Genomic DNA, 23,795 nt, shown 5'->3' with positions numbered 1-23,795 from the left:
GGCCAGACGCATATGCACGCTCAAAAACATGATTACACCATTTCACACACACAAATTAGTATTTATAAAAACAGAATATGCCGTCAATATGCTCAAACATGTGCTTACAGGCATTTTTATAGACTGAGCTCAGTGTGATATGGAAATGGGAAAATAAGGTGGAAGACTGAATCTAATAAACTGTGTGGGGGAGTAAGCGCTCAGGTGAGCTCTGATATCATGGTGAAATTGCTTGCTGTAAGTTCATGAGCCAAATGAAATGAACTGTAGTGGATGTTTTAGGGATGGTTTAAATATAGGGTCATGTTGGAGCATCGCTGTGGCTTTATCACACACACTTAAATTAAAACTAAAAATGGGACGGGGTTACTGAATTTCAAGTGAGGTTTTTAAATAACTTACAGCCGACAGTTAAAGCACTTCAATTAATAGTAGCATATAATATAGTAAAAGAATTGTAAGTTTTAATTTGTAAGGACAGCCTCTCAGAGAGCCACTTCTGTGGCTGTAGACTAAGTCTTCATTAGGAGACTGGTGGAGAGGATGGAGGCATTCATATGCAAGCAACTGATTGTCTACATTCATCTGTGTTTAATTATGGAAGTAGACATCAGTGCACACAATTTCACAGTGGTAGTAGTTTATAAATCATGCATATGCACGGCTTTATCAATACGACAAAAGTGTGTGTATGCTTATCTCTGCTTCTGTGAATACACAGTTTATAATTTGACCCCAGATGTTTAACATTTGGTTCAGTATCTATTAAAAGAAGCACTAGTTTTCTTTGTTTGTTTTATTTTTGTAGCAGATCTCAGATGTTTAAGGGATATTCTTGCAGCAAAAATTAAGCTGGCAGTATCAGACTTGAGTATAAAACTTGTACATAACAGGTTCTCCTGCTCAGGTTCCTGCTATAAGAAGACTGTCTGATTGAATGAGAGTTTATGAGCTGTAGAAAAACACGTCATTTTACATACCTGACACAGGTTTTGATTCCCAGCTGTTCCACAGATGATAATACACCACTCTTCACACTCTTCTCTTCTGCTGTAAAACAAGGAGATTAAAGAGGAGAGGTGGTTATTACCACCGCAAGGCAGTACCCAGAGAGGGGATTTGGCTGGAGGTTTTTGGAGAAAAATACTCCCTTGATATCACTAACAGGGTGCATTACGACTGTGGAGAATAGAAAAACATGACAAAATATCATGACTTGCTACTTTCAAGGCACTACAAATGTGAGGCTGTGTCTAGGTAATTTTGTAGTTGGCAGTTTTACAGCAGTTATATGGCATTTAATTGTGGTGTCTGCGAGATAGTGCTGTATCAAGGTGACTTGGGTAATTTCACTAACAGTCAGCCATGGGTAATTTCACAGCAGCATTTTGATGGTTTAGACCAGCGGAGTCAAAAGTCATAATTTTAGGAGTGCGATGGAGTTTTGGAAAAAAAGAAAAGATACAGCATGAAATTTTGAGCCTTGTGACCAGGGTCTGTATCTCAGGACTTTATCTTTTTCAAAGGAGTTGGGACATACAGCGAGATAGCAGCTGGAAATACTGTTTAAGAAGCTTAAGATCCACATGCCACAGCTTTGTGGTGATTGTTTAGCTATCAGTCTCACCAGCTGCTCTCATGGGCTCTTACTTAGCCCCATTAAAGTGTACAGAATCATAAAAATATATTAGTTTTTGGAGTTACAGTTGTAATTGTGTTTAGGGAATGATGAATGAAGCAATAACTTGGGGGAGACTGATATTTTGTTTTGGAAGAGGTCTCCTCTGCTTCCTGGGTTTGTGGGAAAAGAAAATTATTCCATTTGTGCTAATGGATCCCCTGCTTCAGATAGTTTGTGGCAAGATGGGGAGAAGATTTCAACAATTAATATGAGATGTATTATTCCGACAGCATCAATGGCAGGGAAAACTACAAATCCAATTTACAGACCAATAGTGGACAAATATGCAAGAAAAATGATAATATGGTAGCTACACATCGAAGTGATAATTCAACATTGTTACTATCAAAAAGTCAGAGCTGAGCAATGTGGATCCATCAGATCAGGCCATCAAATCATGTATTAATTGAAAGAAAATAGCTTGTGATGAGAACATGAAGCAGTTCCAGGGTAACTAGCTCTGAATTTTCTCTCTCACTTTTCTCTCCTCACATATTAACAGCTCTAAAAACCTCTTGCTGATGGCAATTACTGTCTAATGGAGATGAATGGCCTCTCGTTGTATTTATTTCCTCCCTCCCCATTCCTTCCCCCTCCTGTCTCTTCAGCATTGTGTCGCTGGTGAATATTTTACAGTTTGTAATAACTTTAAGCTCAACCACTTGACTTTTGTTAAAAAAAGAGCCACTGCTGACAGATGGCTCATGCAATGCATCTCTGACATTAGTTAAGACAATCTGCTAATCAAAGCGACTGTGAAAGTTATGAAGAGTAATCTCAGGGTTCGGTATTTAGCTCTGATTTGATTCAGTTTACAGAATTCTTGCGATCCTTTGTGCTTCAGAGAAATTAAAATTAAAGTGATCTATCAATAAATAAAGAAGCCTTCAGAATTAAGGGTTTAGCCGAGTGTGAGTGAGTCATTGTTATGAGACACATTAAGAGAAAATCCTTTAAGATGAGTACACAACATCTACAAGCAGCTCGTTCAATCTTGGCTTGTTACCACATCCACGAATAAAGATTAATTAAAAATGAATGTGAAATTGAGATTTCAAACTATTTTATTTTTTCCTGGTAAAGAAAGGCTCTGAACAAACATGTGAGTGGAGCTGAGTTTAGATTGTTCCTTTACTTGCTCTTTCTATGTTCAAGAATGAGCTGTCGGAAAACTCCTAAAAGTGCACAGATTTAAATTTAAAGTCTAAACGTCACATCACAACTGAGTAAAGTTGTCTTCTGATAAGTATTATGGTTTAAATCTTCAGACAAGCAAACAAGTGGACATTGGGTGGAGACACTGTCCAAGTCAAGAAAGAACGGCCAAGCTCATTTTATCCTCATTTTGATTGAAGCTATTCAACCACAATAACAGCAATGTGACTGCACTGAAAAGGACTGCAACCTTAAATGAAGAATTGCACAGCCCTCTAATGCCTTAGCATAAAATCAAACATGGATGAATGGGTGGCACAGTTACACTTCCCGAACACCTCAGAGAAGACCAATGCAGAGATAGAGAGAGAGAGACCATAATGTTAGATTGTAAAACAACACCTCCTCCATTTTAACCCAGAGCATGGGAGCTCCTCAGGTAATTGTGCTGAGCCCCCTTCTTGTTACTCTTTATTATACTGATCAATTCACAAGAAGTATTTCACTGTTGTAGATGGAGCTAGTTTATGTACACTTAAGATAAATGTATGGGGTTGTAAGATGGAGTTGGGGAAAAAAAAGCAAAGTTCTGCTACTGCTCCTGCATGTAATCTGTATTTACAATGTTTTTAGTATCTAATTAATTGTGCCTCTTCGAAATATCCTGTATGTACAATATGTTCACACCAAACTGTATATATCATGTTAGTCTGCCTTTTGGAATATTTTAAATTATATCTGTCAGATATTACATATGTTTTTAACATAACAACTGTCTTTTTTCAGTTTTTCTCCAATTTCAGCTTGGACAAATATAATGACAAGGTTCAATTTAATTTAATTGACTTGTGTGTTCAGGTACTTTTACTACCTTCTACTACCTGCAAAATGCAGGGGAGAAGGTGATTGAAAGGTAAAGGTTAAAGGTTTGAAGGTACAGTGTGGTAAGAAAAATCTATTTAAATGAGCATTCATTTGAGAAAGCGTAGATCTCCGTCTCAGCTATTAAGATATAACAGGAATGAATGGTGCCCTCTCTTTGTTTCCAGCCAACCAATTTCAACAGGCAGCTGAAATAAATGAGATTGGTGGACAGCTGCCTTCAGGAGTCAGGGCCATGAAGGGTGAGGAGATACAACTCAGAGGAGTGAACTGACAGAGGTTAATACCTGGCAAATGAGTCTGCTCTCTCCACACAATGGTGGCACTCGAGTAGGGCAGAGTGGTTGAAGCCGTAGTCAACGTCAATCAGACACTAAGAGGTGCCTACCACCCATTCTGCTGCACCACCACCACACACACACACACACACACACACACACACACACGCACGCACAACTGGCAGATTGCAGATTTCGACAAGAGCCATGACAGCTGCCGTTTCTCCTCAGAGGCTGTTAGGTGGGAGGAATTAGAAGGAAAAATGGAATAGCTGTGTGTGTGCATGTGCCTGTGTGTGTGTGTGTGTGTGTGTGTGTGTCTAAATATGAAATAGAAAGGACACCAGAGAACCTTCATTTTGAGGCAATGACGAGATGTAGAGACAAAGGCTAATATATGTAGCGGTTTCATAAGAGATTCTTATTATGATGCTGGAGCAGTGGGTGTAAAGCCATTTTCAAAGTATTATAGATTTCATGCAGCTGTACTGACTCAAGGATTTTCTGCCAAGACGTCTGACCAAATCCAATGGCTCTGATGAGATTACTCTATACAAGATTTTGTAACAAGTGTTGTCTGCTCTTGCTGAAGATAATCTATTATTTACTTTGTGCTTTGTCTCTGGCAAAACTAGTGATGTATAGCTATTATGATACACGTTTGTGCACTGTTTTCACAAGTTTCTCTGTCCGCTGTCAGACAAATTACCAAACTTGTGTAAAAAGTGGGAGGACTACAGTGGACCCTATAAGTCTCCATCCAGTGTTAATAAAATGATGTAAATGAGCGTGACTGATTTCCAAAAGTGAGTATAAAAAATTATTGTCATAAAGTGGAAAAATCAACAACTTTGAAGGGCGTGAGTGAACTTAATAAATCATCAATTGTCAAAACAAACACATTCCTCTGTACTGATAGACTTTGAGAGACAGCACTGTGGGAAGACGTGTCAGTCTTCAAAGAAAATAGGCTTTCTCCTTACTGAAAAATGCATAATAAATAAAAGCATGCTGAACACATTCCTCATACCCTTTTTAATTACTATTATTCATTATTTAGACTGTATTTTCAGAAACACTACAGACAGATGCTGCCCTTTTATTAGCCGTCTTCTTGTCACAAAGACAGTCTTCTAATTCATAACATCTAATCCTACTGACGTCTGTTACTCTCATATGAATGCTCTACTCTGTCTGATTGCACAAGCATACATACTGATAAAGCCCATCAAAGTCTGCACACTGTTTAAAAGATCTGAATTACTCGGGCCTTGATTCCTATAATAATAGCTTAACATAGTATGACCATGGAAAAAGCCCTTTTTTGAGGAACTTGGCATTTAAACCTCAAAGTTCCACTTTACTAGGGATGAACCCAAATAGTCGACTATTGTTTGATCTAAGGAGTCTGAATCGTAACAGTGATGTAAAAATGTGGTTATGACATAAAGGATCATCCCATTCAGGCCATAAGGAGGTGCTGAACGTATAATTTTACATGGTGAAATGTATGTATGCTCCGTACTAAATGATGTCTCCAGACTACCACAATGCCAATATAAAAAGCAAGCACTCTACTTAATATTTTAACTTCTGCATATATTCTGTAGAATATGGGAGTGCGGAACATCAACCAGTGCTGGCAGAGATCTGTGCTGAAAAAACAGTGCCGTCAATGTTCTGTCAAGCACTCCCAGCCTGTCGTTTTCCACTGAGGAAAACATGCTTTGGTGGACACAGGCAGCGTCTGTCAAATAAACAAATAAACTTGCCTTGTCTGTACGGTCAAATCTTGTTTGTTTTTTCATGTTGAGATGTCATTACAGGGACAACACAACGCAAAGCTCTTTATCTCCGTTGCGTCTGCTTTTCATAAGGTTGCCTCACTTCCATTTAGATACATAAACCAGTGATGGCAGTCATGGGGAAAAGACAAAAGGACAGAAAACTACCAAAAAATGAAAATATACTAAGGAGGACATGCTGGAAGCTAATTTGGCAACACTACAAATCTACTGATGTGATAATTAGACCAATTAAAGCCCAGAATGCATTGTGAATGTGTGTAGGGACAAGAACAACAAGGAAATAACATCTTTTAGAAGTTGTTGATTTAAGTCTACTATTAGCAGAGAGATATAAATAGTTTCGAAAGACATTCAAATCTTCTTGCATACCAGAGACTATTATGGGAAGTGGAATAAACATAGCAGCTTTTGGACTGTGTCAAGATCAAATGTGTCACTCCAAGGTGGATAATCTGATCAGAGAAGCTACCATGACAGCAACAGCTTTTAATTTTTAACACAGCCGTACAAACTACATGGCATCACACATTTTTTTGAGTTTTAAAAGCTAGAAAGGAAACTGGTCACATCTTTAAAGGTGTACTGAGAGGAGGAAATGGCCGTGACTGATGCAGTAAGTAATCTAATTGCCAATAAAAGCTATCAAGTATCAGTGAGGACAGCCAAGCTTTGATCCTCTCATGGCTCCCAGTCAGGTGTCCAGCTTATCCTTATCTAATCTGCCACCAAATTAAAACTAGAGGACTTTCTTAGGAATAGAGGGTGCAGTTTTATAGCTAATATACCGTTGATGTTGTTCCAGTTTTTTTCACCAACTTTTTTTCTATTAATTCTTGAATGCCTTTGCTGGCTATGATATAATAGAGTCAAGACAAGAGTAAAGACTCAAAATAGAATCTAACTATCTGATCTACTCTAAACTTTAGTGCAAAATGTTTTTAGAACGTTTTCTACTTCAGTAAAAATGCGACAACATGCAACCCATTTTAGTCAAATGTAATGTGTTTGAGTGGCACAGTACAGCTGCAGTCACCTAGCATTGCTGGCTCAGTCACAGAGGAGCCCTTGCAGATCCATGGTGGATCCTCGCCAGGACCCTGCTGGACACTTGGCTTAAATGAAACCCCCCTACATGAGCGGGTGAACAGGGTGACCTAACCCTGACACGCCTTGCAAGGCAACAAAAGGAGGGGGGACACTCCCAGTGGCTGGGTGTTGGCTGGGCAGTTTTTCCCAGCTGGCTGGCAGCACAGAGGCCTTCAGTTGGACGTGGCACAGCAATTCTAGGTGGCTGTCACTGTAATTGCTGGAAGGTCTTTACTGCTGAGGAGGGTGCTACGTTTGGGAGACCTCAGGAGGCAGTCCTGACCAATACCAATAGCTGTTGGCTCAGCTGGTCTGAGCACTTTGTTCCAAAAGGTAAAATGCCTGGGTGTTCTGGACAATAAAATTGCACTTTGCCGCTTGATCTTCACTGACAACCTATACTGCACCTCCTATAGTCTCCTACTGTACAGCTCATGTGAAGTCACTAAATTACCTAAGAACAGAGCAACAAATCTCGCCTCACTGTCACAAAGCTTTTCATTAACAATGCAGGACAAAAGATCACTGTAAAACATCTAATACAATGACCATGTGAGGAAAAACCTGATAACACAGTAAAGACATGTGATAATAGCAATAATAAAGAGTTGTTCGTTGTTATATTCCATGCTCAGTACTGTGTTCGCAATGTGGTTCTTTAATGAACCAGTTATAATCCTGACAACAAGCTTCCTACAGTATTTAAATGTGTCTCTGTTCATTTCTTAGGCGAGTCTGGGAGGAGCAGCTGACCAGATCGTACTGATTTGCTAATTTTCTCCACATTAATCATAGCGTTTTCCTACCATCTCCCTTCTGTTATTCACTGTAGTTTGTGTTGCTGCAAACCTCTTCCCCTTCTGCTCTACATAAATACATAAAAACTGTATTTGACTCTCTGTCTGATCTCGGTGCCTGGGTTCATCATCTCCAGTGCTTAAAACGGTGGCAGTATCATAATTGTGATCGTATTACTAATCAGTTCCAGGTGACTGCTCAGACATCAAAACATTATTTGAGCAGGAGCATATGGCCTATTCAATTCAAACTGAAGTGTCATTATTTCCAGTGATTCACTGATGTAAAACATACAGTACTGAGACAACTCCATCATTGCTAAAATCAATATGGAAGGTATCGTGTTGACCCACTTTATGTATTTTTTATTCAGGAACTCTTACTGCGACAATGTGGGAGGCGATTTGCTGCTGCATGTTGGAAGGACATTACACCTTGTGAAAAGACTTTTTCAGGTGAAGGGCATGATGTTACCATGGTCTGTCTTGACTGTATTTTGTAAAATAAATAAAGACGATGTAATATGCCAATAAGCACCCCATTTCCTTTTGAAAAATGTACTGTTTGCAAGATTTTCTGGATATTTGCTAATGAGCAGCTTTTCTTTTCCAGCTGCTATCAGTCTGATCAGGTTGTTTAGCCCACTGGCTACCAAACATGCAACCTACTGATATCATTCACTCATTTAATATGGGAAACACAACTCATTTTAACCTGGGGTAAAACACTGCTCTGAAAATGAGGAGTATTTTCTCTACTCTTACCTATGTCTGTCACTCCACAGGAACTGAGCCTGTAACATCCAAAGACTGGCTTGCACCAACCATTTATAAATCTGTTACTAACTGTGTGTAAAGTCCTTTATAAGCTCTTAGTAACTACTAGCTAGTTTCAAACTAGTGATTTACTAAATCGTATTGCAAAGCAACTGAAGAAATGTTAGTTAGTTGTTAGTACAGACTTTAGTAATGTGTAAACCTATTGCTGAAGCATCTGCAGTCACAGTCATTGTCACAAGCTAGTATAACTAAGATAAAAGATATATCTTTTGTGAGAAATGCGTGTTTTTAAAATTCATTTAAAATGAGAGAAATATCCGATTATGCTAACCTAACTGACGTCATTTATTCATTTAGTGAAATAATACTGGCATAACATTTCATGATTTTGTTATTCTGAATATAACTGTAAGTTATGAGAAATGTAATTTAAATTCTTAAAGATTCATGATTTACATCACAGCATTTATCATGTTTCAGGTCAGATATGTTGATTATAGTCCATCTGACCTCTTTTACACTTCACAGGTCACAAATTAGCAAGCTAACACACTGGTTGGCTGTGTGGATGTCAAATCCTAGTGACAGTTTCTCAGATAGGGTTCAGTTCAACACAACATAACCCCTACTTCCACCTACTGCATGACAATGCACCAGATTTCGACACCTAACCTTATGGGTGCTCGGTTTGCTTTAACAGATTTATGTCCCATGTACAAAGAATCTGGATTACTTTACTGGTCCACAGAGTGCCCTTTAGTTATTTTGTTTTGACTAAAGAAGAAAACTGAATGTGTTGCTCTTCTCCACTGACCTTTGTACTGAGTCGGCGAGAAGAAGCACTCTGTGGCAGAGTTGGATAGATGAGCCACAACCCTCTCCAGAAGGTCAGCCAGAACTGAGGAGAAAAACACACAATATATAAAACTTATGTTACAACTACAAGAAACATCCACTTCAGAGAAAACAAAAAGTTATTTTATTGATACAAACGAATGCAAAATTTGAGTTCAAACAATACACAAAACATCTTATACAGAGTAAACACATACATCAGCTCCTTTACTTCAACTACCTATATTCCATTATGTTAAGCAGCCCAGTTACAGTGTAAGTGGTCTGGAAGGACACTTCCTGTGAATCATGACATAAAATGTGTGTTTAATCACTGAATCACAGGCATCACCAGATAATATAGACAGTTCAGAATGAAGCAGCATTAAATCTGGGACAATTATGGGATAAGTGGCTGACACAGAAGATCATGGCTCAGCTGAAAAAACATGTGTATAGTAATGCCATTCACTATCATTTGCAAATGTGCATCTGCTCGTATCCATTTACGGGTTCACTGCCCGACTGTGCCCGAGTACACCCTGACAACATTGCTTTTAGAGTCATGCAAAGAAACCACTGATAGTCACTCAGGACCTAATTGTGGAAATAAGAGCAATGCTGCGTGATGAGGCCTCTTGTAAGGTGATACAGATAATACATTACAATCCTGAAACAATACAGTGCCACAGGAGCATATTGTTGTTATATTATATTATTGCTGCTGTATATCATACCTTTGTTTGCATTAAAAAGAAACTTAGATTAACTGCTTTTCTGTGTTAATTTCCTGACCTTGACTGTTCTGACAATTTCTAGTGTATGAAGAAATTTACCAAATTGACAGCTGTATTGTCATAGCTGTATCACTAACTTAAATTAATAATTACATCTTGCATTATGTATTACTTTAATTCAGCCATAATTATCACTGATGATGACAGTTTTGCCTACCACTCTGAACAGTATATCAAGGAGAGGCCATTAAAACTTGGCCACATGGTTGCAAGTACACTTTTTTACTGCTACATTAATATGTATGTGTAATAAGTGGCTTTGTCATCAAATTATGTTTCTGTTAGCTTTACTACTTCTTACAGAATTCCTCTTCCTCGTCAGACATTTTCAGGTTCATACTTGTATTTGGGGATCCTACAATAATATGTTTACATAGTGTAATATTCAAAAACATGATTTTTCTCATATTGTGCAGACTACTCTTTTCAGCCTCTTTCTCGCACTCTGTTTGGGCTCCTGTCTCTTCAAGCCTCGCCCACTGAAAAAGCCCTGCTCTGCTCTGAATGGTCAGCACCCACAAGCATGGGGGCAAGCAGGCACCGCACACAGACTCCTGCATCAGTTCTGCCATCTCCAGAGGGGAGCAGGATCAGCCGAGCAGCATGCTAACACCGGTTTCATCGGACTAACCTGGCAAATAAACAGCATGACAACATAAAACAGGCTAAAATGAACAGCGTCCAAAGGTTACGCACAGCCGCTTTGGATCCACCTTTGAGCTTGTACCATTACTGGCCCTCGTTAGAGAGTAGTCCCAAGCAAAATAACGTTTTACACACACACACACACACGGTCATGTTTTCATTCAAGTTTTCAGTGGGTGAGGACAGTCATCTTGCTGAAGCTCTTAAGGAGCTCACAAGTTCAAGCAGGGCAAAATCTAATCAGAGCGTTTTTGTTTTATTTTGGGTTTTTTTACACAAGTTAACTTGAAGATGGAGCAGCTGAAAAAGAGAGAGCATGGTCTTTTCCAATAGTTTGAGGGTCTCTTGACACACCGGGGAGACATTTATGTGGAAAAGACATTAAGAAGTATATTTTGCTTAATTTGTCCCCTTTTAAGTGTTGAGTAAAATAGGTAATGGAGTCACGCAACATGCAACAAATCAATGAATGCTTCTGTAAAAACAGCAGTGCAGCCTGTGCAATTATGCCACCGATTAGAAAACACACTGAGCGCAATGCAATGCAGTGACTGAGCACAAGTGAATGCAACTCATTGACAAGCTGTTGAGAGAGCACAATTAGGCAATCAATAAGCTTACAAGATAGTGAGGTATTGAACATGCAAACAGTTCTAATCATGACAGTTTTGATGAAGAGATACTATACTTCATCATTTTTGTCTTACAGCTGTATAGACGCCTGTCAAAGACACAAGTGATAATCACAGTCTTCATGCGCAGAGCTGCTGTAGACGTAAAAATGTTCAGTAATTTGCCCAGGAAGTAGTTTAATTTAGTAGTCAGCCTATACATGCTTCCTTCACTCGGTGTTCCTTATAAAGTAGAATGGCAGGTTTCGCATGGTTAAAGATTCGCCAAATAAAATAGAACTTCTATGGCAGAGGGAAGCTTAAAAAAAATAAATGTTGATCGTGGTCTTCCAGTGAAAAGCCTTAAATGAGCGCCATAGAGCAGAGAGAGGACTCTTTCACAGGCTGACTTCAACAGCGTGCTGATGAAAGACAGCAATCACAGTACAGTGCATGCATTAATGACAAGATTGTCAGCCCTCCTTCATTTGGATGTATTTTTGTTCTCCTTGAATCACAGCCATTTACTCCTATGTAAGAAAAGTGGGCATGCCATTTCATAGAGTTGCTGTCAATGGCAGTGATGAGGAGCTCTTAAGAGGTTCGTGGACATCAGACCAATGTAATCTCAGTCAGGAGGTGTGTGTGGTACACCTGCAGAATAATAGAAAACATCAGCAGATCCTGTATTTAAATACAGAATCTACGGCGCACCATAGCTGGATTGTATCCTATGGAGTCACTGTTTTAGTTCTTCTCATCATTCTTTTTAAAGTTATTATCAACACAGTTACACATGCAACTTTATAGGGAGCTAACTTGAAAACGACTAAGGTATTAATTGTTATTATCACACTTGCTCACAGCTGTCTTATTTTGGCTTGAATATATATTGAATATATGGAGGTACACAATGTCTTTCTGCATATTCTTCAAATTTATGTGTGGAAACGTCATTGTTTCCATGGGCACACATCTCACTTGTGTATTGGCATTTGGTGCTGATCAGTCCACTGGAGCACGACAGAGAGAAATGGAATCTGGGGATGACACTGGGCAGTATGGTTATCAACATTTTTGTCTGTGAGACCCATTTGATGTTTTCCCACTGACTTAGTATAGCACACAGTAGCTGTACAAGTATTTTACACTGAGTCCTCACTTGGTTATGAATATGACGATAAACTGCCATCATTATCACTTGAGTTGAAAGTAAATAAATGAATCCAATAAAGTCTGTCAGTCTTGCAAACCACATGTCGATTAGTGTCTGTTACTGTGAGTTATGGTGAAAGCAAAAAGCCCATTTCTACTTAGTCACTTTTTGCATATTGGGTGACTGGAGAACCACCCGGCCTCAAAACGTCTATTACAGCCGAGTAATATTTGAGATAGATTAGAAACTGATTGCCCAAACCATCTAGGGAGGTGGTTTCAGACAAATTGTAGCCAGATGTTAAAAAGGTGCAAATGCATCAGTGTCTCCAAAATGCATACATAGTCTTCACTCCTACAAAGTGTATCCATGTCAGTAAGTTATCTGTGAGAGTGCCCTGTAGACTACAGGGTCTGTCACTGTAATAACAGCCACTAAAGTTACCCTGGAATTAGCCGTCATTCTCCCCGTTGCTTGAGACAGAGAGAAAAGTGGCTCCAGCAAGCATATAGTGTTGTACAGATGGCATACCTTGCTGTCATCAGTGTGGGTCAGACAGAAGTGAAACATGTGGGTGTGGGAGTAGCACGAGTCCATGAAGACAAGCTTTTGTCTTGAGTATAGCCCATGCAATCAGTGCAATTCATCTGTGTGTTTGTGTTAGCTCATGTTGTATAAAGCCGTTAACTGATAAAGTGCACAAGTTATAGACCTCCTAGCATTGTTGATAGCTACTTAACAACATCAGGTGCATTACCGCCACCCTCTGGATTTGAGTGGACCCTGATTTGTAGCCAGATTCAAATACCCAGAGTGGCTTGTGGAACAATCAAGAAACAAACAGTGCACCCTTCATGACCAGTTAGTTAGTTCTTCTTTGCTGTAAGAAGCTACTTTCTGTTTAAGTAAGTAAGAAGTAAATAGCCAGTTATGCTCGCCATGCTGTAGTCATCACTTGTTCACCTTCACATTCAACACTACTGTCCAAGATATATTCTCATTATGTACGCTTTGTTATCATAATGCCTCTGGAGAGTAGAAAATCCTACCTACAAGGCAAATCTGTGGCCACCCAGTGAACTCGTAGCTTACCCTTTCCAGTTAAGACGTTGTGTTTGGAGGTCATGACTTTGCAGTAGTGTCTCCGACAGACCTCCATCCAGCTGTCCAAATTCTTTGAGTCTTTAGATGATGCCAGAAATGCGCTGATATCAGAGTCTGTACAATGAGTAAAAGAAACTACAGGTGAAAAATCACATTAATGCCTCTATTAATACTGGCAACTTCATCAATGTTCCTCTTACCCTGTACATTATGGTGGATCTTTGGTGGGTCCAAAGTGTAGCAGTGAGGTAGAGGGTAGCTTGAAAACATGGGCCACGGGAAAGGATCTCCTTCCTGGAGTGAAGGAATCATATTGACCATTTGATTTACCTCATTAAACTCTAATGCATTTGATATCAACAATTATTCAAACAATTTTCATCAAATGCTTAATATACTCCATGTACTTGATGAAAAGGTTGGAAATACTTTGTGTAATCTGTTGTAGAATCGGTGAATAGGACTGCTGTACTTTTCTAAACCTACATGAATAAACTTCACTTCTGCACTGGTCTGAATCAGAGTTCTGCAGCAGGTCGGGTACTGCAAATTCCCACTTGGTAACCCACAAAGAAGATGTGTCACTGGTAAAAAAAAATGATTTACATTAATTCAAGGACGCTGGTAAAAAATTAAGTAAATGTGGGCAGGCAGTGGGTGAGAACAAAAAGTGTTTTTTTCTGGAGGAATCAGAAATGAAAATGATTGCGCAGTATTTTAATATCATCCAATATTATGAAGCCTTAATGCGCTCGTCATCCCTGCATCGAGTGCAGTCAGTGAAAGAGTTTTCTTTCCCTGGATTTCTGATTCAAGAACATAGAACTCAGCTGAAACCGGGGGCTGTGGACAATATTCTTTGTCTGCACACCAACCTCAATGGCAATTAAATGTCAGCGTAGTGAGCAGCAACACTAGTTGGTTAGTTCTGCTCTGAATACATAGTTGCTATGGGTCAACTCCTGTGGTTTTTAAATCTGCTTTATAAATAAAAGTGACTTATAGCTGATTATGAGTTGGCTCGGTTATGTATGTGTCATTATACTGGATTGTTTGAAATTTAACATACTAATAACTGTCTGATGATGGACATCATTTTAAAAACATCGCACACTGTGAACAATGTGACGTTGTTTAACACTGACTTCTAGATAAATTAATTACTGATGAATTGTTGAGCACCAAGCTGGTAGCAGTTCATCAAATTGTGTTTGTTTATATTTGTTTGCAATCAGTTCTTTCCTACTTCCAGTCGTTTCTCACTTCCTTTGTCTCTGTCTAACCCACTGCCATTTATTGTTGCACTCATTATGCTTGTCATATCACAGTTTCTAAGAACCATAACTTTTGAGTCATGGCTCAGCATGTAACCGGCCAAAATAATGTGCTCGAAATGTTAATAGGGTTTAGAAAGCAGGGCTCTTTATCCAACTGTCTGCGCCCTCCGCTCACAATAATCCCGGATGGTATTTGAGTCAGGTGATGATAATAGCTGACGATATTAGCAAGAGGTGCACAGAGCCCTGTGTATTGGTAAGGCACTGATGATTAAGAAATCCTTATACACCTTTGGGATTGAGTGCTGTAGGTAACAAGTCTGCACACACCATGATTTGGAGGCACTTAACTTCCCCCAAAATAAATACTCAAAGAAACAAAAATTCCCCACTTTACTTATTGATTCATCTTTTCAAGTATATCTTAATATAATAGTCTAAATGCTGTTTCTGTTTCTCAGGTGGACGACAGTTAATTGTAATTCATCATGTTTTTTACTTTAGCATACTATGAAAATCTGTTGCTGTTAACAGGATAAATACTCCGACAGACACAATGTCAGGAATAACCACTGTTTTAACACAGTGATGCTTCTCTTTTCATAATTCACCAGCAGCGGATTCATTTTTCATTTCATTTGTACACTTCGCACAAAATCTGTATTTAACAGCTTCTGTATTCCCAACGGGGAGCAGGAGAGATGAATAAAAGAGATGTGTAACACATGAAGTAAACACTCACTAAACTAATTCACACTCTCCCCTTCAGAAGTCACTTTCATATGCTTTCGTTGACCTCAGCGTAAATTAGCTTCCTTTTTAGCGTTCAGCGTAAACAACACCTAAATAATTGATATTAATACCAAAATGTGCTGAGTAAATAATGCTGTAGGCTTCAGACAACGACTGATGCCCTGTTGGTAGGGCTCTTTTCATCTGAAATTACCAGTAGCACCAACTCAGAACAGAAATGGAAGGATGAGGGTTGGGTGATGCACACAGTGAAGCTCAGGTTTGTGTTAAATGCAAAATTCAAAATATTGTAATTAAAAGACTGATAAAATAAATAGACCATTTAATCACTTTACATAGCAGCGATAGTTAAGTGTCTCCATCTCGCAAAGGATTGTATTACATTGCATTTAGCTTGTTCATAAAAATACAGCTTATAGCCAACAAAACTGAGTCCATCCACCTTACAGTTAGAAGGTTCATAGATTCTACCAATTCAACACCAGGTTCCAATGAAGAGTAGAGCATAGCTGACCTCTTGCAGTGCTCGAGGAGGAAGCTTCCTCTCAGACGGGCCTCCCACCACACTAACACGAACCAGCACGTGATTCCTCTCCACCGAAAGACCGTCTATGATTAACTCCCTGAGAAGGTTTACCAGAAAAGAAAAGTAGATTAGACAAAGGGAAATGGAACTAAACAAGAAAAATGGAGTCAGGCCCCATTGCAATACATTTTTATACACTGGGATTTGTGTGCTACAGCATATAGGCAAGATGACCACATGTGGAAGACATTTAAAGAAAAAGATGAGGTTGAAGTTTTTTAGCCCCATGATAATTTTTGTAGACACTGCCATCCAAATCATCATGCTTTCCAATTCACTAACGTTTCAAAAGTTGCCAGATCTCTTGGAGCTTTGATAACTTTCTTTGAAAAGTTTTTTAAAACACTTTATACAAAGTCTGAAGCCTCTGAATGGTTGTATCATCGCTGCAAGGCAAGTAAGAAAAGAAAGACAGAGGGGTTTCTATGTTAGAATTTTAGATAAGATGTGAGAATACTCTAATTATAAAGGCACTTTAGGGTCGAAGGGTGCCAGCTTTGGCGGATAGTTATTATTGCTGAAGCAATTTGGACTTGAAATTGGTAATAAAGGGGACAATTTTTTGTGCAGCGCTCTTTCCAATGGCCTGTTTGCCACAAAATGTAATTTGCATACATTTCTTTGTGAATAAAGCAAAAAAAAAATGTCATATCACTCAAAACTCAAACAGCTGGGGTCAAATAAAATTCACCCTGACAAAGTAGTTTTGGTGGATGGTGGAATTGGTGGAAGTCACTGGTGTTAAAAAGGTCAGAGCAGAAAACCGATTTTAGGGAAGACGAATGACAACAAAAAGGAAGGTAAATCAAAAATCAGATGCCAAAAAAGTGATGTTATTTGTGATCTGTGATGATAAAGAGAATGAGGAGAAGAGAGAGCAGGAAAAGGAGATGGGAAAATAAATTAACAAATCATCATTCTCCAAAATGCAATGTCAGTCTGCATTTCAGGGCCAACTTCCACTCATAACCAATAGCCACGGCTCTGCAAGCCATTACCGAGAAAGAGGGGCTCTTGAATACCCACTTTCAGAAATGGCCTTTTCACTCTCTTTACGCTTTATTTCATTTTATTTGTGACAAGGCAAACAAACAAACAATTTCTCATCCTGAGCAATGATTAAATTTCAAAGTGTTCTGTCATATCGGGATGACGTACAGAGGAGCAAAAAGCCTTTACTGACCGACAAAGAGAATGGCTATGTGCAAGATGAGTGTGCTCGATGTGAAAACTATTGAAATCTCTAAATGTCAGAAACAAATTCCTTCAGTTCAACAATTAACATTCTAAAAGGTTATAGGGACAATGTCCAAGCACAGGGAGCATATTAAATAGTTTACCATTTTGTGAAGCACGTTTATTTTCTTTCTGAGAGTTCAATGACAGGATCATGCAAATGTCTGCGTAAACAGCTGGAAGTGTGGTTAGCCTAGCTTAGCATGAAGACTGGAGGTACGGGGACAGCTAGCCTGGCTCTGCCCAAAGTTGAAAAACACACCCACCAGCACCTCCAAAACACATAGCTGTTATGTTATATCACATTTGTTTAATTCATACATAAATAAAAAGCAATAGATGTACATTTTCCCCTGCCATTCGGTCTTCATGCAAAACTAAGCAAGAAAGAAGGCGAGTAATTTCCCTTTGAACTATTTCTTTTAGTAAGAGGAGACTATTCTGTAGCAGTAAAAGACACTACTTATAATTGCAAGAGTTTTCAAATTATATGTAGTTAAATTATAAGGTTGGCATAAATTTCAGCCTTTTCCCATCATACACTTGGCTGATACATGTAGGACTGGGAAAAAGACAATAAAACCATGACTTATTATAAATATTTATTCAAAATTATATCTATATTTACTTATTTAACATATTCTTAGTTTGGGAAGCTACTTGACTGTTCCAACCTCACACTTAAAAGCTAAAGGGGACAGAGTGTTTGCTGTTAGAGCTCCTCGGCTGTGGAGCGACCTGCCTGAAGAACTATGACTTGCAGCAAAACTTTTCTATAATTTTATGTCTATTTTTAAATTTTTATATCATAGCCTTCAGCCTATATGCAATTCTTGACCTGTTTTTCATATATTACCTCATTATTCATTGTTGTGTTTAATGTGTTTGTTGTGAAACACTTCATTTATTAATAATTATTAGGGATTAATGGCAGAATTTAAGTCACTTTAACTTCATGTAGTATTTTGTTTTTGCAACTTATAAAGGCTATCATATGAATCTCTGTGAATAACCAATTAAAAAAAGTAGAGCATTGTGACAATTGTAAAACGCATATATTTTCAACCGAGTGTCTGTTGGTTTATACCTCTCATTGGTGTCCAGCTCAGTGACGTTGTCGCTCTGACTCTGCAGCAGCATGGAGCAGATGTTGTACTGGCTCTCTACCAGCAGAAAGGAGTCCAGATTGCAGCAGAGCACACTGAGCAATCTGCAGCGACACACAAAAACACAAACAAGACATCAAAATACGGAGAGGACTGGCAATTTAAGATACTGTAGCAGAGCAGCAGCACTGAGCACTTCAGACTATTATGTAGTACAAACTGTACAGCAGCGTAGAGCCATGAAGACAAACCCCATTTGGACTTTGCTTGTCTCTTTCCCCTCGCCTTGTATGTCTGCAAGTGCTAGATCAGTCAATACAATTTTTCCCCACTAGCTCACCACAGCAAATTGTAAGCTTTGTTAAGTAGGAACCCTTAGGGAGAGCTCCATGGTTCATTTTCAGTTGCTGGTAATGACACTAAACTCAAGTAGACATTTTGAGACATGGTGGCTTTTTATATTGTCCACTACCTGAAGAAACAATCTTTTGACAACACATCAGTCTTTTTAGCAAATTCTGTATTTTAAGGGAAATGTATGTGGTAGAATAAGCATAAAAACCCCAGAAGAACAAGAGCAGCAACCAAAGTCCACCACCTCCTCCTCCCATCAACACAGATCCTGTCTTAATTTAGACTGCACTTAGGTCCCATTAAAAAGGTGTCACCCATGGGCAACACTGATCAAAACAGTCTCGTAAATGTTGTCTATCTGCTCTGCATTCTACTGCTGCAAATATATCAAACAGGTTTTTTTCATCATGTCAGTGATGCCCAGTGGACTATGTTCTTATCATTTAACCCATAATTCCCGCTTTTGGTGGGGCCAGTGACAAGGAGGAGTGTCTACTGCATGTGTGGGAACGTGCGCAAATATACCCTTGTCTTTTGGAAACGTCTACCCCCCCGTTTCTAGAGTTTATGCTAGGCTAAGCTAGTCACCTCCACACTCGAGCTTCACACAAATGTATTAACAATTTCCAAAAGTGTGTGTTCTTGTACGGACATGCAAGAGGTAGTGTTAAGCTGTGCGCGTTGTTTGGTGTGCTGTGTTATGTGATTGTCCTTGTGAGACACATCCCTTCTTTCCAGCAGCTGCTTCATTTCCTGGTGCGCTGGGCAGTTGCTTGGACTCCTGTTTGACTGACAACTCTACTCACTCATTCTGACAGCAGCACAGCAAGAGGCTGAGAGTCTGTCAGGCCTTCTGACCTCTCTCTGTTTGAAACTAAGAAATAGAGGAGCAGTTTGTCTCCTTGATGGGCTTCTCTTATCAAGTGGAGTGAAGACTGACTGTACAGTCAAAGGTCTTTTAAAATGTTTGGCTGTCCTAAATAGCAATTACTTGGCAACCTTATTAAAACTGAATATAGGAATTTTCTTTTTTTCTAGGGGTACAACTAATGATTATTTTCATTATCACTTAATCTGCTAATTATTTTCTCAATTAATGGTTTGACCTGTCAGAAAGCACCAAAAATGGCCATCACAATCCAAGACACCAATTTGACATAATCAAGTTGCTTGTTTTGTCCAACCAAAAGATATTCAGTTAATAACTTACCAGAAGACTTAGAGAACCAGCACACATTGACTTTGGTGTCACAGATTATCATTTATTATTCTGATGGGTTGCCAGGCTGCAAGAGTCTTATGAAATGTGAGTCTGTCAGGCGGCAGACATCAGAGAGACATAGAGTAGGGACAAGAACACATGCGAGTGGTATGCTGCGGATAGTTGAGACCGTGATGGACAATGACTGATGACCCTCATGCCTAAAGTATTCTGGCTTCATAGCGTTCTGTGTCCATTTGTTAACCTAAATGAACTGAAACCAATGCTGAGCTTAGTGCACAGGTTGGTGAACCAAGAAGATCGGAGCAGCCTGACCCCAACCATGCAGTCGAGTGAGCAACGCTGCAGAGGACAAGCGGAGCAGAAATGGGATGCTAGGGTTAGAGCTCACCAGGGTTTAGGTAAGGCCATTAAGGCTATTGGTGTACACAGAAGCCTGTAATACTTAGTGCTAATTAAATTCCTGAGACCAACAACCAACCATTTAACCAATACTGCCTGTGGTATAAGGAATCAAAATAGATGCTGAAACCACTAAATGTTTGGCATTTTTTTAAACATTATTTCGACAAAATGATCAAAATAGTTTAATTTAAAATAGTAAAATTAGTTTAATTTTCTGTCATTCAACTGCTCATTTCAGCTACATCTCATTTATTTGTATTTGAAGGCTGTGAACCAAAGATGTTAGTTTTCTGAATAGACTGTGACCTGACTTTACTTCTCAGGATGAAACCCAGCAGAAATGGAGAAAAACACACAAAGCTCTTTGCAAAACTACACAGAACTGTGCTGTTCTTGATAAATGACCCCTTTGTGTTTTCTAACTAGCTAACCATAGTATGTGTTCAGTAAGGCATTATTGTAATGACAGTTTGAATGGCTTGGCACAATTAAAATTGCACAGTTAGCTCCATAGGATGCCAAACACCCTGATGTGGCTAATGTGTTAAGGCTAATTAACAAACCAAAGTAGTTCAGTGGGGCAGCACTGCTAATTTGGCATAAATAGCTGTGTTAAAAAATAAAAACATCAGCGGAGTAACTGAATGAACAAGTTAAATGAGTTCTCCACATTATTTCAGACTACCTTTTTGGAACTAAGACATCCATTCACTTTCTACACTGACACAAAGGGGAAAACAGAGCACTGATCAAGATTTCTTACACACTACAATCCATTTCACTTGTCATTCATGCTGGCAAGGACTACAACTCACTCTGTCTTATATTGAAAGACTTGCACTGAAACCAGCATTCATGACAGATGATTACTCCCTTGATAATGTGCTCACATGCTCCAGAGGACTTATGTATAAACCAATCAAAAACAGTAATCTGCTTGCCAGTATGACTGATGATCATGCTACTGATTGATTAGTCATGCCTGAGGTGAGATGCAAATGGTCAACTTTATTGACATACCGTTTGGGAGGCTTATATCGTTGACAGTTTGAAGGACGTGCCTAAATCAATCAGAAAACCATCACAAGGTGCAGCAAGGCAAATGAAATCGCTGCAAACGTGGCCATAAGAGGGAATCTATTCCCATAAGTTTATGGAAATGCCAAAGACTAGCACATTCCCTAACATCTAACAGTTTGGAAGTTCTGTTTCCATAGTACTAATTAATACAAAAGTGATGATTACACCACTCTAACAAATGAAAACACTTGCTTTGATCAACATTTGCACATATCCAGGTAGCAGTATGAAAAGCCCACAGACATCAACATCATGTGCATCAACATCATGAACCTATACTGGGAATCTCACTGTTTGAATCTGTCATCAGTAAGCCTAAAACACATTAAAGTAAATTCTTCCATTTTGTAAAAAAAAGACTATAAACCTAAATAAGTATTTTCTTTTATGTATTTCTAATCAGTTCTAATCTAGTTTACTTGTCTTGGGGGTAAGACAACTACAAGTGAAGTCAAGTGAGGATGAAATAACTCTTTGACCTGCCACAGCCTTTGGCTCGCTTCTATTGTACTAATGTTCCTATCTGAGCCGTATTGTATTGCACTGTTCCTTGTTCTCACACGTCTGAACCTCTGGACCTTCCTGTAATACAAACAAAATGATCTTCTTCTCTACCACTCCAGCTACAGTCAAGACTGTGACAGCTTTTTGCTCCGTCTTAGTGTGTAGGTGGTCAGCGTTAACAAGATGTGCCCTTCCTTGACTATATTCTGAATAATACCTGTAATGGAGATTTTGCTGCAGACATAAAAAAAAATAAAAAATCAAATCAAATTCATGTGTGAAGTTCTGCATCGCCACACACACTTGTCGTGTTCACAGCCAGCAGTAGCAGTAGAATCAAGGCATCCAAACAATTCAGATAGGGGAAAAACAGGGGGAAAAGAGTGCCGGTTGCCATGACAACAAAGAGGCTTTTAGCAACAGGAAAAGGGCTGAGGGATTTTAGCTCTCATTAGCTTGTGAAGATCAAGAGGGGTTGAAATTGTGGCTTCTTTTTTCAAGGGGGCTGCACTTCAGCAATGCTCAGTGCATGTTTGCTTGACAGTAGTGCTGGTGATTAAAACCTGCGTTGAATATGTTAGAAAAGTTTGAGAGCCTATAAAGAACCACTTTTGCAACACACTTCTGGAGTACAGCCCAAGACTGGTTTTAAAACTGCTCTGATGATACTGATGGCTGCTTAAATGGGTTAGCAATATTCTATATTTTGCCATTGTCAGCAAATATGATTAAAAATCAGCAATGAACTGATCCTTCTAACAAGTAGTTTGACTCAATTCCAGATATCCATCACGTTGCCATAAATGCTCACTACTAAAAATAACACCCGGACATTGAACTCTTTACTCCTGTTTGAGTAATGCTTGCTGAGAACTACAGTGTGCAGTGTTAGGAAAAGATTTTAGTCTGGCAGCCAAAAAGTATTCAAAGATTTGTTGACCATATGAAAAATACAGAACAACACCAGAAAGATGAGTACAACACCTTGCAGACTACAAGCAACTTCAGTAACAAAAAGTGAGTGGCAAACATTAACGCAGCTACTAAAAATGGAGAAGCCCTTTTAGTTTCAAGTGCACCAATGAGCATATTGCTTACAATTAAATGAGCTTTCTAAACATTATTGTTGCTCAGTTTCTACACTTTGTATTTTTATATACAAATCAGACAACAATCCAAATGAAAACATTACAATGACCTTTTGTACGTTCCCATTTTGTGTGTTTTTTCAAATAGAACAACAACCTGGAGCTCTTGTCTATTATTCATTATGGCACAAACGTGATAGATTCATTATTGAGGACAAGTCCCATCACTCCCCTGCCATATTTGCCACTCTGGGACAGAGCTCCAATAAAGAAAATAGGTCAATTGTAACCTTTTAAGACAATGTTGAACTTCACCTGTGATTGTTGCTTATTTAAATCAGTATATAATGTTATGAAGGAATACCTTCCCAGCAGACAGACTAGTTAGCAACTAGCGGTGAACACAGTGGAACGAAAGCTACTCCCTTCAGGATTTGGTGGAAACCAAGACGGGTTTAGCAACAACTGGAAATATCCCCTTAAGTTACTCTACTTTAAAACCAAGTAACCTGTTTTATAACCAGATTGGCAGTCATGTCACACACTGTAAGTCATATAACCTATTTATTG

The 23,795-nt window shown here is 38.9% G+C and overlaps 1 protein-coding gene across 1 annotated transcript in view; it reads right to left on the bottom strand.

Moving 5' to 3' along the window:
- tbc1d32 (TBC1 domain family, member 32) overlaps positions 1 to 23,795 on the bottom strand; it is a 62,759-nt gene that overhangs the window by 16,165 nt on the left and 22,799 nt on the right. Inside the window, exons 23-28 of the mRNA XM_070849449.1 lie at positions 18,554 to 18,676; positions 16,159 to 16,267; positions 13,815 to 13,908; positions 13,603 to 13,728; positions 9,282 to 9,365; positions 981 to 1,050 (exon numbers count right to left, since the gene is read on the bottom strand). Of these exons, the coding sequence (XP_070705550.1) occupies positions 981 to 1,050; positions 9,282 to 9,365; positions 13,603 to 13,728; positions 13,815 to 13,908; positions 16,159 to 16,267; positions 18,554 to 18,676 (606 nt within the window). The remainder of the gene's footprint in view (positions 1 to 980; positions 1,051 to 9,281; positions 9,366 to 13,602; positions 13,729 to 13,814; positions 13,909 to 16,158; positions 16,268 to 18,553; positions 18,677 to 23,795) is intronic.

The sequence above is a fragment of the Pempheris klunzingeri genome, chromosome 18, assembly GCF_042242105.1.
Source record: "Pempheris klunzingeri isolate RE-2024b chromosome 18, fPemKlu1.hap1, whole genome shotgun sequence".
NCBI classification, from domain to species: domain Eukaryota; kingdom Metazoa; phylum Chordata; class Actinopteri; order Acropomatiformes; family Pempheridae; genus Pempheris; species Pempheris klunzingeri.
The sequence above is the reverse complement of the archived record's forward strand: the minus strand, read 5'-3'. Positions and strand labels throughout refer to the sequence as shown.